This window comes from Oncorhynchus masou, chromosome 24 (assembly GCF_036934945.1).
Source record: "Oncorhynchus masou masou isolate Uvic2021 chromosome 24, UVic_Omas_1.1, whole genome shotgun sequence".
Classification (NCBI taxonomy): domain Eukaryota; kingdom Metazoa; phylum Chordata; class Actinopteri; order Salmoniformes; family Salmonidae; genus Oncorhynchus; species Oncorhynchus masou.
The window spans coordinates 16,560,038-16,578,614 of record NC_088235.1 but is presented as its reverse complement, the minus strand read 5'-3'; the positions used below and the strand labels follow the sequence as shown (position 1 = coordinate 16,578,614).

Sequence of the window (18,577 nt, the reverse complement as noted above, 5' to 3'; positions counted from 1 at the left end):
TTTTTGTGCTGGTCAAGGGCAGTCAGGTCTGGCGTGAACCAAGGGCTATATCTGTTCCTGGTTCTACATTTTTTGAAAGGGGCATGCTTATTTAAGATGGTGAGGAAAGCACTTTTAAAGAACAACCAGACATCCTCTACTGGAGGAATAAGGTCAATATCATTCCAGGATACCCGGGCCAGATTGATTAGAAAGACCTGCTCGCTAAAGTGATTTAGGGAGTGTTTGACAGTGATGAGGGGTGGTCGATTGACCACAGACCCATTACGCATGCAGACAATGAGGCAGTGATCGCTGAGATTCTGGTTGAAGACAGCAGAGGTGTATTTGGAGATCAGGTTGGTTAGGATGATATATATGAGGGTGCCCATGTTTACGGATTTGAGGTTGTACCTGGTGGGTTCATTGATAATTTGTGTGAGATTGAGAGCTATAAACTGAGATTGTAGGATTGCCGGGGTCTTAAGGATGTCCCAGTTTAGATCACCTAGCAGCATGAGCTCTGAAGACAGATGGGGGGCAATCAATACGCATATGGTGTCCAGGGCACAGCTGGGGGCAGAAGGTGGTCTATAGCAAGCGGCATCGGTAAGAGACTTGTTTCTAGAGAGGTGAATTTTTAAAAGTAGAAGCTCAAATTGTTTGGGCACAGACCTGGCTATTAAGACAGAAATCTGCAGGCTATCGCTGCAGTAGATTGCAACTCCGCTCCCTTTGGCAGCTCTATCTTGTCGGAAAATGTTATAGTTAGTGATGAAAATTTCAGGGTTTTTGGTGGTCTTCCTAAACCAGGATTTAGACACGGCTAGGACATTTGGGTTTGCAGAGTGTGCTTGGGCAGTGAATAAAACAAACTTAGGGAGGAGGCTTCTAATGTTAACATGCATGAAACCAAGGCTTTTATGGTTACAGAAGTCAACAAATGAGAGCACCTGGGGAATTGGAGTGGAGGTAGGCACTGCAGGGCCTGGATTAACCTCCACATCACCAGAGGAAGAGAGGAGGAGTAGGATTATGGTATGGCTAAAGGCTAAAAGAACTGGCCATCTAGTACGTTCAGAACAGAGAGTAAAAGGAGCAGATTTCTGGGCACGGTAGAAAAGATTCAAGGCAAAATGTACAGACAAAGGTAAAGTAGGATGTGAATACATTGGGGAAAACCTGTGCATAGAGTGACAATGATAGAGCTATTGTCTCTAGAAATATAATTTAAACCAGGTGATGTCACTGCATGTGTGGGAGCTGAAACTAAAGTGTTAACTAAGGCATATTGAGCAGGGCTAGAGACTCTACAGTGAAATAAGGCAATAATTACTAACCAACACAGCAATGGACAAGGCCTATTGACGTTAGGGTGAGGCATGTGTAGCCAAGTGATCATAGGAGTCCAGCGAGTGGCTTCAGGCAGCTAGCGGGCCGGGGCTAGCAAGGAAGAAGGTCTGGTGTGGCTCCCTCGAGCTGTGACATTGGCAGATGGATCAGTAGGGCTCCGTGTGGTAAACCAGGACAATTGGCAAAATAGGTATAGTGGCCAAAGAATTTGTCCGTTTGGCCTCATAAGCTAACAGTCCGGTGTGCTCTCGACAGCTAGTGTGCCACGGCTATCAAGCTAGCAGATGGGCCTAGCAAGGCTAGCTTCAGGCTAGTTGGTTCTTGCTTCGGGACAGAGACCTTAGCCAGGAGTGGCCACTCGGAGAGTAGCTAGTTAGCTGCGTTGATCCAGGTGAGTAAAAAAAAGGTTCAGAGCTTGCGATAGGAATCCATAGATATGGAGAAAAATGAGTCCAATTTGCTCTGGTTTGAGTCGCGCTGTGCAGACTGGCGAGAGTTGCCCGGGCTAAAGGTAGCTGAAGGTAGCTGACCACTAGCTAGTAGCTAGTTAGCTGGCTAGCCTCTGTTGGGGGGTTTCAGGTCAGAGGATGGATCAGCCGGGCTCGTGGCAAAATAGGTATTGTGGCCAAAGATTTTGCCCGATGGGCCTCTTATAGCTAACGGTCCGATGTGCTCCAGACAGCTAGTGGGCCGAGGCTAGCAGGCTAGCGGGTGGGCATACAGGGGACGTCATGACGTCAGTTGAAAAACCCCATCATCCCCTCATATCTCCAAACAACGATAGGTGGATTTAAATGTGTGTCTGTTGATTATATGTTGTTTGGAAATTCCAAATGACTTACACTGCATATCCATGTTCAATGTTATTTTGTATAATGGTTTCCTTTCATAGAGTTACAATGAGGGACACCAGTAGGACTGTCTTGGCTCTGTTGATGTATACTACTGTATAACTATAACATGTTTTTACTCTGCTTGATGTGAAATACAAAAATATGTAACAAGTTCTTCATCTTATCTCTCCCACTCCTCTTCCCTCCCTCCTTTCTTTGGTTGTTTCATTCTGGTGTCTTATCAGTCCTTCTTTGAGACACAGAGTCAATCAAGTTCTGACTAAGTGGCACAAAATCTAATTCATCTCTCGTGATTTATTTTTTATTTTAATGCGCTGACTTTGAAAAACTTTAGTCTGAAGTTGTAGTCATTTCAGGACATTATACTGAACTCCATGTCAAGTCAGAATTAAGAGAGAAAATAAACAGATCTGTCTTAGGAGTTTTAAAAATGGAGAAATGCCAATAATGTTTGTGTTTAATACGTGTCTAGTCTGTGTGAATGAGCTCTATAAAAAGACCAACCAAACCTTCTGAATATGATGTGTCTGCATTCACCACTGTACTGACATGTAATTGACCATGCCTACAGAAACCATTTAGTTTGGAAACAAGATGTAGATACACTTGTCTTTAATCACATCCAAATAGTAACTCTTTTACATGTTATTCAACTGCACGTTTGATAATGAAGCCCATTCCAATACAGCAGCTAAGAAATTAAACAGAAACTTATATCTGAAAGTGAATGTTTAGCTGACAAGTATTTTAATTAGAATTCACTGATGTGAAGTCTTGACGATTGTGTCCTTACTTACATAATAAGAATGACATAATTGCCTTCTAGACGTTTTTGTTATACCACTGAAACAAATGGTAACAAATTAATTAAAGTAAAATAATATATTTTAGGTAACAAATGATCCTATTGCAGATTTAGACAGACAATGAATTCTGACTCAAAGACATTCAGGAGGAGTTGTTGAAATGTTTTTTTTTCTTGATTATTTGTTTTGTCTTGATTTCCTCCATTGAGCCGGTGAGTTTAATCTGCCGTTGAGAAATATCCTTGGTTAATTACTCCTCCCCTCACACCAAATGTAAACATGCAGCTCTGAATTCATTAGAGAGCTAACCAACCTTCAACTAAATTAATCTACTTCCTTTTAGACATCTCTCTGTGCAACAAGTTATCTATTCTTTTTTGCCCCAAAATGGCTGTCTCAAGATGCAATTATCTGTTCAAGTATCCAAAAGATTTAGTGTATTGATATGTGTGTGTGTGTTTGTGTGTGTATGTATGTATGTATGTATGTATATATGTATGTATGTATGTATGTATGTATGTATGTATGTATGTATGTATGTATGTATGTATGCATGCATGTATGTGTGTGTGTTTCTGTCTGTCTGTGTTTTTCTGCCCGTCTGTGTGCCTGTCCGTCTGTGTTTTTCTGCCCGTCTGTGTGCCTGTCCGTCTGTGTGTCAGTGAGTCTCTCTCCTGCACAGCTAAGATCCTATAGCAACCATAGATCCTCTAAAAACTATACAGCCATCAGTCTATTAACCCTGCGGTGAATGTTCCTCCATGTTTTCTGCCCGTCACAAGGCATTCATTTCGCCTGTCTACCTGAGGCGAAGAGTGACGAGCGAATCTGTCCCCAGTCATAAAAGCCCTCTTTAGTTTTTGGTGAATGCACTGGGCCGCCTGAAAAGGTCAACAAACATTAGAGAAGGAGGAGAGGAGGGCGGACAGGTTGAAATCATCTCTGGTTTGTCCTCATGCCAAGATTGTTGAGTTAGACTCAGGCGATCCTGATCCTATGAGCTAGGCCCCTCCCCTATGCACCAGGATCCTCACATACCAGGCAGGGTCCACCCATATGAGCAAAGCACCTTTCGCAATTACTCCTCTTGTTTTAGGCCCCTCTCCTATAAACTAGTCCCCTCCTCCAAAGGCTCTTTTCCTGAGAACTGTCATGACAGAGCGTGGGTAATATGTTCATATTCTATCTTATACATCTTATACCATAAGAAAACAGTGAAACTGTTTGCTGTTGCAGGCAAACATAGATTATCATTGAGTCTCCCTACATAATATTTGTCCAGAGGATAGACAATAATATTTACAGAAAGGAAATCACAGGAAGTGACATGCCAGTTCCAATATTCCAGCCGTTATGTCAATTAATGGGATTAACCATACTGTGTCCCTTGAAATAATTGTAATTTGTTTAGAGTAGACAATTTTGCAAAACAATCTCCAAAGAAACTGGCATACTTGCAGCAACAGAGATATGGCATGGCCAGCCCTTTTAATTCTGGCATGTGCGGCCATCTGTGCTGCATATTTTGATGTATGTTAGCTGTCAGTCAAACTGCGCACAATTTAAACTGAAACTAACCTTGACGGTTGAAATTAGGATTTCATTCCGAAATGTTGGCATTAGTGTTAAATTGATTAACTGAGATTGAGGCATTAGGGTTAAGATTAGGCATTGATTCCGAGTGGTTAAGGTTTGCGATAAGGTTCAAATAGAAAAACAAACATTTCAAAACAAAACTAGCACTGGGATTGAACCCACAATCTTCTGAGCTGTAGCTCGAGGTTTAAACTAGATGCTAATAGATGCTTGTGTTGCCCCTAGTGGAGAGTAGGACATTGCCATGGAAATAAAATGCCACCCCATGCCATAGTTTCACCATTTAAAATATGGCTAAATACTTCATAATCCACTAGAATTTGGCCATTTCAATTTGCTGTCTTAACTTACTTCAGTGAAAGCTATGGGTGTTGCTGGGTAACAGAACACGTTCACTTCCTGGTTAGAGTAGCCTATATGTGGGAACATGACAAATGCTGTAACATATAACAAGACATTAAATAATTCATCTGATTTGGATCCTCTGTAGCCTTTGTCAAAGCCTTTTAGTAGTTCAAATGTTGTGAATTCAAGACACCCAAGTGTTGATATTTAAAGCCTTCTCAACACAATAGTCATCGTTCTGCTGACATGTTGACATTTCAAAGGTTACTGTATAAAAAATGGACAGTATTATTATGAGAAATAAGCACAGTATATATAAATGACAAACCAACCAAAAACATGTCATACACCATTTCTAAATAGCCTTATTATATATTATTACATATTAAATCTTCACCTGACAACAGTTAGGATACCCTTCTTGGACATTTCAAGTACAGGTACATTCAAAGTGTGGTAGAGAGCACCGTGAGCAGAGAGGATGCTGGGAAGGTAATAAGGCGTGTCTTACCTGTGGGATAGCGCTCTATGACAGGTAGGTCATCCACCTGTAGTGTGGCGTTACCACCACTCCGCGTAAACTTCACTATATGGTACTTTCCATCATTTACAAACTTTGCTGTCTCCTCGATATTTATGTCGTCCGTTCCAACATTAAATATAACTGCAATGTTTCCTTTTTCCTGTTGACACAAAAAAGAAAGAGAAAATAAGGTTTTAAAGATGAGAAGGAAATGTATCTTGATGAGAAGGAAGTGTGAGTTGATGAGAAGGAAATGTATCTTGATGAGAAGGAAGTGTATCTCGATGAGAAGGAAGTGTATCTTGTATATTCCAAAGCAGATGTTTGGGTGTTTTATAAAGAACAGCAAAGTGTAAGAGTCATTGTGTTTATGTTGTGATGAAGAAGATGATGATGGTAATGATGATGATGATGACAACGATGATGATGATGGTGATGATGTTGGTGATGATGGAGATGATGATGATGATGCTGGTGATGATGTTGATGATAATGACGATGATGATGATGATGATGATAACCACATCCATGCCTTGCCACTGAACTGTAGATACCATCTGATTATGTTTACACAATGAAAGGAAATAGTGAGCTAATCAAATCAGAGACATTACATAGAAGTAATACTCAGTATAATGCTGTCTGAATCGATTTCCTGGTCAATAGAAATATAGTTATCAATTCTAATCAAGTGTTACAACAACGTCCACAATCAATATTTATTTCTGTTTAGCCACTGATATCTGGATTTAACAAAACAATAAAAACATGAGTAGGCTACATATTGGTTAGGTAATGCAAATAACTCAGGGGGCTGAGCAATGTTTTTTACTGATTGCCTTTGTGAAAAGACTACCTTGTCCATGGTGTGTGTCCTCCTAATAAACCAACTGGGTTATTTACTGACACTTTTCTCCCTATTATTTTTATGTCAGCATGACTATTTTCACTTCCAGGTAATTAGAGAGACCATCTGTATATTGCTGTGTGCCCCAAAGCACAGTTTAAACTGAAACTACTCAACCATTGTTGATTTAGAAGGTGGGAATATATTTTTTGTGAGAATGTATATGGCATTCAGATCTGATTGATACGGATTGATTCAGTGTTTTGCATCAAACAAGAATAAACCAAATGGAATCAAATAATACCAAAAATATGTTCAATACTGTGTGTCTGTTCCGTCATTGTCACACCATCTCTGCCCCCGACACAGGTCAGGCATGTGTTGTAATGAGCTCGAGTCATATCATTGAAGGGTCTTCAGTCAGTACACAGGAGTGCTTTATGTGGTGTGTTGGCTCAGGCAAGCTTCTCTTCTACTCTCTCTCTCTCTCTCTCTCTCAATTTGAGGGCTATTTGGCAATGCAAACATATGCTAACATTGCCAAAGCAAGTGAAGTAGATAATACACAAAAGTGAAATAAACAATACTAATGAACAGTAAACATTACACTCTCAGAAGTTCCAAAATAATAAAGACATTTCAAATGCCATTTTATGTGCAATTAGTTAAAGTACAAAAGGGGAAATAAATACAGTGGCTTGCAAAAGTATTCACCCCCTTGGCATTTTTCCTATTGTGTTGCCTTACAACTAGGAATTAAAATAGATTTTTGAGGGGTTTGTATCATTTGATTTACACAACATGCATACCACTTTGAAGATGCAAAATATTAGTTTTTTTGTGAAACAAACAAGAAATAAGACAAATTAAAACAGAAAACTTGAGCGTGCGTAACTATTCACCCCCCCCCAAAGTCAATACTTTGTAGAGCCACCTTTGGAAGAAATTACTGCTGCATTTATTTTGGGGTATGTCTCTATTAGCTTGGCAAATCTAGCCAATGGGATTTTTGCCCGTTATTCAAGGCAATACTGCTCCATCTCCTTCAAGTTGGATGGGTCCGCTGGTGTACAGCAATCGTTAAGTCATACCACAGATTCTCGATTGGATTGAGGTCTGGGCTTTGACTAAACCATTCCAAGACATTTAAATGTTTCCTCTTAAACCGCTCCAGTGTTGCATTAGCAGTATGCTTAGGGTCATTCATTGTCCTGCTGGAAGGTGAACCTCCATCTCAGTCTCAAATCTTTGGAAGACAAACAGGTTTCCCTCAATTTCCCTGTATTTAGCTCCATCCATCATTCGTTCAATTCTGACCAGTTTTCCAGTCCCTGCCGATGAAAAGATTCTCCACAGCATCATGCTGCCACCACCATGCTTCACTGTGGTGTTCTCGGAGTGATTAGAGGTGTTGGGTTTGCGCGAGACATAGTTTTTTCCTTGATGGCCAAAAAGCAACATTTTAGTCTCATCTGACCAGAGTACCTTCTTCCATATGTTTGGGGAGTCTCCCACATGCCTTTTGGCAAACACCAAATGAGTTTGCTTATTTATTTCTTTAACCTCTCTAGGGTAGGGGGCAGCATTTGGAATTTTGGATGAAAAGCATGCCCAAATTCAACGGCCTGCTACTCAGGCCCGGAAGATATGATATGCATATAACTGGTAGATTTGGATAGAAAACACTAAAATAGTATATATATATATATATGAATGAGTATAACAGAACTAATTTAGCAGGCAAAACCCTGAGAAAAATCCATTCAGGAAGTATTTTTTGGGGGGTTTGTAGTTTTCTATTCAATGCCATTACAGTATCCATTGACTTTGCAGTTCCTATGCCTTCCACTAGATGTCAACAGTCTTTAAAATCATTTCAGGCTTGTAGTCTTATAAATGAGTAAGACCAGTCTGAACGAGTGGACCCTAATGTGTCGCAGAGCTTTTTCAGGCGCATGTGCATTTCTTGTTTACCTTTTACATGTACAACGTTATTGCCGGTTGAAATATTATAGATCATTTAGGCTAAAAAAACAACCTGAGGATTGAATATAAACATAATTTGACATGTTTCTATGAACTTTACATATTTTGTTTTAACAAAACAGAGGTTTTTGGATATAAAGAGACAAAAGGAACATTTATTGGGTAAATGAATGTCTTCTGATTGACACCATATGAAGATCATCAAAGGTAAGGGATTCATTTTATCCCTATTTCTGAGTTTTGTAACTCTTCTGCTTGGCTGGTTACTGTTTAATAATTTGTCAACTGGGCTATGTTCTGGGCTAGGTATGCTTTCGCCGAAAAGCATTTTATAAATATGACACTGTGGTTGGTTCAATAAGAAGTTAATATGTTTTGTTGTCTGAATTTTTATAATGAGCATTTCTGTAATTGAATTTGGCGCTCTGCAACCTCACTGGATGTTGGCCAGGTGGGACGCCCACATACCCTAGAGAGGTTAAGCCATGGCTTTTCTCTGGCCACTCTTCCATGAAGCCCAGCTCTGTGGAGTGTACGGCTTAAATGGTCCTTTGGACAGATACTCCAATCTCCTCTGTGGAGCATGGCAGCTCCTTCGGGGTTATCTTTGGTCTCTTTGTTTCCTCTCTGATTAAAGCCCTCCTTGTCTGGTCCATGAGTTTTGGGGGGGGTGGGCCTCTCTTGGCAGGTTTGTTGTGGTGCCATATTCCTTCCATTTTTTAATAATGGATTTAATGATGTTCAAAGTTTCTGATATTTTTACAACCCAACCCTGATCTGTACTCCTCCACAACGTTGTCTCAGATCTGTTTGCAGAGGTCCTTGGTCTTCATAGTGCCATTTGCTTGGTGGTGCCCTTGCTTAGTGATATTGCAGATTCAGGGGCCTTTCAGAACGACTGTATATATACTGAGATCATGTGATAGATCATGTGACACTTAGATTGTACACAGGTGGACTTCATTTAACCTCTTGAAACTCCCCATCCCGGATCCGGGATCGTGACTAAAGCCTCAGGCTCATTAGCATAACGCAACGTTAACGATTTCTGAAAATCGCAAATAAAATGAAAATAATGCGTTTGCTCTCAAGCTTAGCCTTTTCTTAACAACACTGTCATCTCAGATTTTCAAAATATGCTTTTGAACCATAGAAATTGACTAATTTGTGTAAGAGTATGCAAAGCTAGCATAGCATTTTGTGTAGCATGTAGCACGCAACATTTACACAAAAACCAGATAACCAAATAAATAAAATCATTTACCTTTGAAGAGCTTCTGATGTTTTCAATGAGGAGACTCTCAGTCACATACCAAATGCGCAGTGTTTCCTGAAAGCGTCTGTGTGTAGGAGAAATCGTTCCGTTTTCTACATTGCGTCTGGCTACCGAAACGAACCGAAAATGCAGTCACCTACAACGTAAAACTTTTTCCGGATTAACTACATAATATCGACCGAAACATGGCAAACGTTGTTTGGAATCAGTCCTCAAGGTGTTTTTTCACATATCTCTTCATTGACATGCAGTTTGTGGAAGCTTGCTTTACTCTCTGTATCGCATGGAAAAATACTGGCAGGTGACTTTTTGCGCACCAATTTCGGCGCAGGACACCGGGCGGACACGTGGTAAATGTGGTCTCTTATGGTCAATCTTCCAATGATCTGCCTACAAATACGTCACAATGCTGCAGACACCTTGGGGAAACGACAGAAAGGGTTGACTCATTCCTCTTGCGTTCACAGCCATATAAGGAGATCATGAAAAACAGAGCCTCAAAAATCCTTGTCATTTCCTGGATGCCATCTCATCTTGGTTTTGCCTGAAGCTCACGTTATAGGGCACGCACAGAGAAGATCTTTGTATTTCTGGACACGTCAGAGTGTTTTCTTTGGAACGGTAGCAATTATATGCATAGTCGAGCATCTTTTTGTGACAAAATATCTTGTTTAAAACGGGAACGTTTTTCATCCAAAAATGAAATAGCGCCCCCCGAGTTTCAAGAGGTTAACTAATTATGTGACTTCTGAAGGTAATTGGTTGCACCAGATTGTATTTAGGGGCTTCATAGCAGAGGGGGTGAAAACATATGCACGCACCACTTTTAATTTTGTAGAATTTCTTCATTTCACTTCATCATTACATGAAATCCAAATAGAAATATATTTAAATGACAGGTTGTAATGAAACCAAATTGGAAAAATGCCAAGGGTGTGAATGCTTTTGCAAGGCACTGTAAACATAAAAATGGGTTGTATTTGCAATGTTGTTTGTTCTTCACTGGTTGCCCTTTTCATGCTGCTGTGATTGCACACTATGGTATTTCACCCAGCAGATATGGGAGTTTATCAAAATTGGGTTTGTTTTCCAAATCTTCGTGGATCCGTGTAATCTGAGGGAAATATGTGTCTAATATGATCATACATTTCCTCTCTCTCTCTCTCTCTACCCACTCTCTCTCTATTACTCAATGTGCCTCTCTCTTTCTGAGCAGCTATGAATGGAGCAGCTGGTTGGGGGCTCAACACTACAGCACAGTACAGCAGTACACTGCATGATATTATCCAGTCAGCATAACCTCTCTCTCTCTCACTCACCCACCTCTCTATCTCCCTCCCTCCTTTTCTCTGCTCAATCACTCTAACACTGAGTAAGCAGTGAGCACATCCCACAGCCAAAAGCTACTTCTAGCTTCCCCAGTTAGAAACACTTGTAGTGTGTCACACCAGATTACGGAAACTAGGATGTTCTTCTGGTTAATAAATGTAATTTCAAAGCAAGCCAAAATGTAACACAAGATTGTATCAACTGATACCATTAAAGCTAGAGTAAGTAATCCATTTCCTTACTCCCCCTACACTCCATCACTCCCTCTCTCCCCCTACACCCACACCTCTCTACACTCACTCCCCGTACATTCCCTCACCCCTTACACTCCCAAACTCTCCCCTACAGTCCTTCACTCCCCCTACACTCCCTCACTCTCCCCATACTCTCTCACGCTCCCCTATACTATCTCACTCTCTCCTACACTCCCTCACTCTCCCCTACACTCCCTCACTCTCCCCTACACTCACTCACTCCCCCTACACTCACTCACTCCCCCTACACTCCCACACTCTCCCTTACACTCCCACACTCTCCCTTACACTCCCACACTCTCCCTTACACTCCCACACTCTCCCTTACACTCTCTCCTATACTCCCTCACTCCCTCACTGCCCCTACACTCCCTCACTCCAACCCTACAGTGGTTATTTTGAAACAGACAAAGTAAACAGTAAATATGTTGATGATAAATCCAACTTTAAAGCTGGGAATCTGTTAAGTGGTTATTGATATTTATCCTATGCTATATATTAAAACAAGTGGCGGGGACACTGTGTTGTCATTTTATAAATCTCAGAATGTAGTTTTAAACTAAAGTGTAAAGAACATGATGTGAAATCTGACCCTCGTTCATGTGTGGAGAAGAGGATAAGTTATCCTGCAACAGGGTGATCAAATTAAGATTTTACAAATGTAATGCTCCTCTCAATTACTCCTCCAGAGCATCTTACTGCAGTAACTGCACTGTGTTGTGCTGAGGATGCAACTACATAGCAAGGCATTCGGAAAGTATTCCAACCACTTCCCTTTTTACACATTTTGATACGTTACAGCCTTATTCTAAAATTGATTAAATAAATGTTGTTCTTCATAAATCTACACACAATAACCAATAATTATGAAGCGAAAACCGGTTAAATTTTTTGGGGCAAAATTATTACAAATAAAAAACAGAAATACCTTATTTACAAACCATTTGCTATGAGCCTCGAAATTGAGCTCAGGCGCATCCTGTTTCCATTGATCATCCTTGAGATCTTTCTACAACTTGATTGAAATCCACCTGTGGTAAATTTTAAATTGATTGTTCCCACAGTTGAGTGCATGTCAGAGCAAACACCAAGCAGTTAAGTTTAAGGAATTGTCAGTAGAGCTCCGAGATAGGATTCTGTCGAGGCACAGATCTGGGGAAGGGGACAAAAACATGTCTGCACCATTGACGTTCCCCTAGAACACAATGGCCTCTGTCACTGATAAATTGAAGAAGTTGGGAACCACTAAGACTCTTCCTAGAGCTGGCCACCCGGCCAAACTGAGCAATCGGGGTGGTCAGGGAGGTGACCAAGAGCCCTATGGTCATTCTGATAGAGCTCGAGAGTTCCTCTGTGGAGATGGGAGAACCTACCAGAAGGACAACCATCTCTGCAGCACTCCACCAGTAAGGCCTTTATGGTATAGTGGCCAGACGGAAGCCACTCCTCAGTAAAAGGCACATGACAGCCTGCTTGGAGTTTCCAAAAGGCACCTACATGACTCTCAGACCATCACAAACAAGATTATGTGGTCTGATGAAACTACAATTTAACGCTTTGGCCTGAATGCCATGTCTGGTAGAAACCTGGCACCATCCCTACATTGAAGCATGGTGGTGGCAGCATCATGCTGTGGGGATGTTTTTCAGCGGCAGCAACTGAGTGACTAGTTAAGGTCAAGGGAAAAATGAACGGAGCAAAGTACAGAGATCCAAGACCCTTGATGAAAACCTGCTCCATAGCACTCAGGACCTCAGACAGGGGCGAAGGTTAACCTTCTAACAGTACAACGCCCCTAAGCACACAGTCAAGACAACACAGGAGTTGCTTCAGGACAAGTCTATGAATATCCTTGAGTGGTCCAGGCAGAGCCCAGACTTTAACCCAATCGAACATCTCTGGAGAGACCTGAAAATAGCTCTATGGTGATGCTCCCCATCCAACCTGAAAGAGAGGATCTGTAGAGAAAACAGGTGTGCCAAGCTTATAGTGTCACACCCAAGAAGACTCGAAGCTGCAATCACTGCCTAAGGTGCTTCAACAAAGTACTGAATAAAGGGTCTGAATACTTATGGAAACGTAATATTTCAGTTTTTAAATTGCATTACCTTTGCCAACATAAAAAAAAAAACAATGTTTGCTTAGTCATTATGGCGTATTGGGTGTAGATTGAGGAGGATTTTCGTTTTTTAATCCATTTCGGAATAAGGCTATAAATTAACAAAACATAGAAAAAATCAAGGGGTCTGAATACTTTCTGAATACATTGTAGCTATATACACTAAATATACTATATACACTAAATAACTTTGTGTCCCAATACAGCAAAAAAAATAAAAAAACAGGGATCGTGGAAGAGATTAAAGCAATTATAGTGATGCTTTTATTAGTATTCCTTCAATAGCCATTTAATGCTCTCCAATGTCTCTTTAAATAAATCCCTGCATCTAGTCACAAATTGCCTTTTCAATTTTCTAAAGCAAAATCATTTGAGAGGGGGGAGGGGGCAGGGGAGAGACAGGGACAGAGAGGTGGGGGTAGACAAAGGGTAGAGGCAGTAAGAAAGAAAGAAAGAAAGATAATAGATTTATTATTGCTCTTTTCACATTTGTTTGTTATCTATTTCACTTGCTTTGACATTGTAAGCATATGTTTCCCATTCCGATAAATTGCGAGAGAGAGGAACTCAAACACAAACACATGTTTGTCTCTCTCTCTCTCGCTCTCTCTGTGTCTTTCTCTCGCTCTGTCAGTATAACTTCAGAAATCTAGTTTAAAAGGCTTTAACTAGGTGGTACCTAGGGATAGCTTGGGATCTAACTAGGTGGTAGCTAGGTGTAACTAGGGCTCTAACTGGGTGGTAGCTTGGGGTACAGTAGCTAAGGGTAGCTAGGTATATTACAGTCAGTACTGAAGTCTAGTTGAAAGGCTCTAACTCGGTGGTAGCTAAGGGCATAGTAGCTAGGGGTACAGTAGCTAGGAGTACAGTAGCTAGGGGTAAAGTAGCTAAGGGCACAGTAGCTAGTGAAACAGTAGCTAGGGAAACATTAGCTAGGGGTACAGTAGCTAGGTATATTCCAGTCAGTTGAGAAGTCTGGTTGAAAGACCCTAACTGGTTGGTAGCTAGGGAAACAGTAGCTAGAGCTATAGTAGCTAGGGTCACAGTAGCTAGGAGTAGCTAGGTTATTCCAGTCAGTAGTGAAGTCTGGTTGAAAGACCCTAACTGGTTGGTAGCTAGGGAAACAGTAGCTAGAGCTATAGTAGCTAGGGTCACAGTAGCTAGGAGTAGCTAGGTTATTCCAGTCAGTAGTGAAGTCTGGTTGAAAGACCCTAACTGGTTGGTAGCTAGGGCTATAGTAGCTAGGGCTATAGTAGCTAGGGTCACAGTAGCTAGGAGTAGCTAGGTTATTCCAGTCAGTAGTGAAGTCTGGTTGAAAGACCCTAACTGGTTGGTAGCTAGGGAAACAGTAGCTAGAGCTATAGTAGCTAGGGTCACAGTAGCTAGGAGTAGCTAGGTTATTCCAGTCAGTAGTGAAGTCTGGTTGAAAGACCCTAACTGGTTGGTAGCTAGGGCTATAGTAGCTAGGGCTATAGTAGCTAGGGTCACAGTAGCTAGGAGTAGCTAGGTTATTCCAGTCAGTAGTGATGTCTGGTTGAAAGACCCTAACTGGTTGGTAGCTAGGGAAACAGTAGCTAGGGAAACAGTAGCTAGGGGTGAAGTAGCTAGGTATGTTACAGTCAGTAGGTGAGACAGCCAGCTGTATTACCACAGAGATTGATATCTGATGAGTCCCATCTTACATACAACCAGCCCTATTTACACCCTCACAAAAAAGCATCCTATATCATACAGAGTACACTACTTTTGACCAGGGAAAAGGGTGGGATACGGAACTGGGTGGAATACGGAAGAGAGTGCCATTCGGTAAACATTCCCAGTCCATTTACCCCTTTCCAGCACTCTTGCTGTACATACGCACATACTCTACCCCTCCACCAGCTCCAGCCCTCCTCTCCCACCACCCCCCAAATGTCCCAGCCCTCCTCTCCAGCCCCCCTCTACCCCCACCAGTTCAAGCCCTCCTCTACCCCTCCACCAGCTCCAGCCCTCCTCTACCCCAACCGGGTCCAGCCCTCCTCTCCAGCCCTCCTCTACCCCCACCAGGTCCAGCCCTCCTCTCCAGCTCTCCTCTACCCCTCCACCAGCTCCAGCCCTTCTCTACCCCTCCACAAGCTCTAGCCCTCCTCTCCAGCCCTCCTCTACCCCCACAAGTTCAAGCCCTCCTCTACCCGCATCAGCTCCAGCCCTCCTCTACCCCAACCAGGTCCAGCCCTCCTCTCCAGCCCTCCTCTACCCCCACCAGGTCCAGCCCTTCTCTCCAGCTCTCCTCTACCCCTCCACCAGCTCCAGCCCTTCTCTACCCCTCCACAAGCTCTAGCCCTCCTCTCCAGCCCTCCTCTACCCCCACAAGTTCAAGCCCTCCTCCACCCCTTCACCAGCTCCAGCCCTCCACTACCCCACCAGTTCAAGCCCTGCTCTACCCGCATCAGCTCCAGCCCTCCTCTCCAGCCCTCCTCTACCCCCCCATCAGCTCCAGCCCTCCTCTACCCCACCAGCTCCACTCAATTAATCAAATTATTTTTATAAAGACCTTCTTACATCAGCGGAGGTCACAAAGTTCTGAAAAGAAATCTATCCGAAACCCCCAAACAGCAAGCAATGCAGGTGTATAAGCTCCTCTCCAGCCCTCCTCTACCCCCACCAGGTCCAGCCCTCCTCTCCAGCTCTCCTCTACCCCTCCACCAGCTCCAGCCCTTCTCTACCCTCCACAAGCTCTAGCCCTCCTCTCTAGCCCTCCTCTCCAGCCCTCCTCTACCCCCACAAGTTCAAGCCCTCCTCTACCCCTTCACCAGCTCCAGCCCTCCTCTACCCCACCAGCTCCACTCAATTAATCAAATTATTTTTATAAAGACCTTCTTACATCAGCGGAGGTCACAAAGTTCTGAACAGAAATCTATCCGAAACCCCCAAACAGCAAGCAATGCAGGTGTATAAGCTCCTCTCCAGCCCTCCTCTACCACCCACCAGCTCTAGCCCTCCTCTCCAGCCCTCCTCTTCCACCCACCAAATCTAGCAATCCTCAACCCAACACCAGATCCAGCCCTCCTCAACCCCCCACTACCTACCCCACCCCCTCCTCTACCCCTTTACCAGTTCCAGCCCTCCTCTACCCCCACCAGATCCAGCTGTCATCTCCAACCCTCCTCTTCCACCCACCAAATCTAGCAATCCTCAACCCCAACACCAGATCCAGCCCTCCTCTACCCCCCCAGTACCTACCCCAACCCCCTCCTCTACCCCTTTACCAGTTCCAGCCCTCCTCCATCCCCCACCAGATCCAGCCCTCCTCCACCCCCCACCAGTTCCAACCCTCCTCCACCCCCCACCAGCTCCAGCCCTCCTCTACCAATTCACCAGCTCCAGCACTCCTCTACCAATTCACCAGCTCCAGCCCTCCTCTACCAATTCACCAGCTCCAGCCCTCCTCCACCCCCCACCAGCTCCAGCCCTCCTCTACCCCTTCACCAGCTCCAGCCCTCCTCTACCCCTTCACCAGCTCCAGCCCTCCTCTACCCCTTCACCAGCTCCAGCCCTCCTCTACCCCTTCACCAGCTCCAGCCCTTCACCAGCTCCAGCCCTCCTCTACCCCTTCACCAGCTCCAGCCCTCCTCTACCCCTTCACCAGCTCCAGCCCTCCTCTACCCCTTCACCAGCTCCAGCCCTCCTCCACCCCCACCAGCTCCAGCCCTCCTCTACCCCTTCACCAGCTCCAGCCCTCCTCTACCCCTTCACCAGCTCCAGCACTCCTCTACCAATTCACCAGCTCCAGCCCTCCTCTACCCCTTCACCAGCTCCAGCCCTCCTCTACCCCTTCACCAGCTCCAGCCCTCCTCTACCCCTTCACCAGCTCCAGCCCTCCTCTACCCCTTCACCAGCTCCAGCCCTCCTCTACCCCTTCACCAGCTCCAGCCCTCCTCTACCCCTTCACCAGCTCCAGCCCTCCTCTACCCCTTCACCAGCTCCAGCCCTCCTCTACCCCACCAGCTCCACTCAATCAATCAAATTTATTTTTAAAGCCCTTCTTACATCAGCTGAGGTCACAAAGTTCAGTACAGAAACCTATTCGAAACCCCCAAACATCAAGCAATGCAGGTGTTGAAGCGCCTCTCCAGCCCTCCTCTACCACTCACATGCTCTAGCCCTCCTCTAACCCCACCAGATTCAGCACTCCTCTACCCCCACCAGAGACAGCCGTCCTCTCCAGGCCTCCTCTACCTCTTCACCAAATCAAGCCCTCCTCTACCCCACCAGATCCAGCCATCCTCTACCCCACCAGATCCAGCCCTCGTTTACCCCACCAGATCCAGCCATCCTTTACCCCCCACCAGTTCCTGCCCTCCTCTACTCCCCCACCAGTTCCAGCCTTCCTCTAACTCTTCACCAAATCAAGCCCTCCTCTACCCCACCAGATCCAGCCATCCTCAACCCCACCAGATCCAGCCATCCTCTACCCCACCAGATCCAGCCCTCCTTTACCCCCACCAGATCCAGCCCTCCTTTACCCCCACCAGATCCAGCACCTCATTACACCCACCAGATACAGCCCTCCTTTACCCACACCAGATCCAGCCCTACTTTACCCCACCAGATCCAGCCATCCTTTACCCCCCACCAGTTCCTGCCCTCCTCTACTCCCCCACCAGTTCCAGCCCTCCTCTACCTCTTCACCAAATCAAGCCCTCCTCTACCCCACCAGATCCAGCCATCCTCAACCCCACCAGATCCAGCCATCATTTACCCCACCAGATACAGCCCTCCTTTACCCCCACCAGATCCAGCCCTCCTTTACCCCCACCAGATTCAGCCCTCCTTTACCCCCACCAGATTCAGCAATCCTCTACCCACCACCAGTTCCAGCCCTCCTCTACCCCCACCAGATCCAGCCCTCATCTCCAGCCCTCCTCTACCCCCCACCAGTTCAAGCCCTCAACTACCTCCCCCACCAGCTCCAGCCCTCCTCTCCAGCCCTCCTCTATCCCCACCAGCTTCAGCCCTCCTCTACCCACCAGTTCCAGCCCTCCTCTACCCCCACCAGCTTCAGCCCTCTACCCCACCAGTTCCAGCCATCCTCTACCCCACCAGTTCCAGCTCTCCAAAATCCAGCCCTCCTCTACCCCCCCCCCCACACCAACTCCATTCCTCATCTACCCCCCACCAGTTCCAGCCTCCTCTACCCCCACCAGCTACAGCCCTCCTCTACCCCACCAGTTCCAGCCCTCCTCTACCCCACCAGTTCCAGCCCTCCTCTACCCCACCAGTTCCAGCCCTCCTCTACCCCACCAGTTCCAGCTCTCCTCTACCCCACCA

At 44.6% G+C, this 18,577-nt stretch overlaps 1 protein-coding gene across 6 annotated transcripts in view; it reads right to left on the bottom strand.

Moving 5' to 3' along the window:
* The window catches only part of LOC135511864 (neurexin-1a-like), a 918,691-nt gene that overhangs the window by 190,922 nt on the left and 709,192 nt on the right, over window positions 1-18,577 (bottom strand). For all 6 annotated transcript variants that reach the window (XM_064933362.1, XM_064933358.1, XM_064933359.1 and 3 more), the window contains one exon: window positions 5,445-5,616. In XM_064933362.1, coding sequence (XP_064789434.1) covers window positions 5,445-5,616 — 172 coding nt within the window. The remainder of the gene's footprint in view (window positions 1-5,444; window positions 5,617-18,577) is intronic.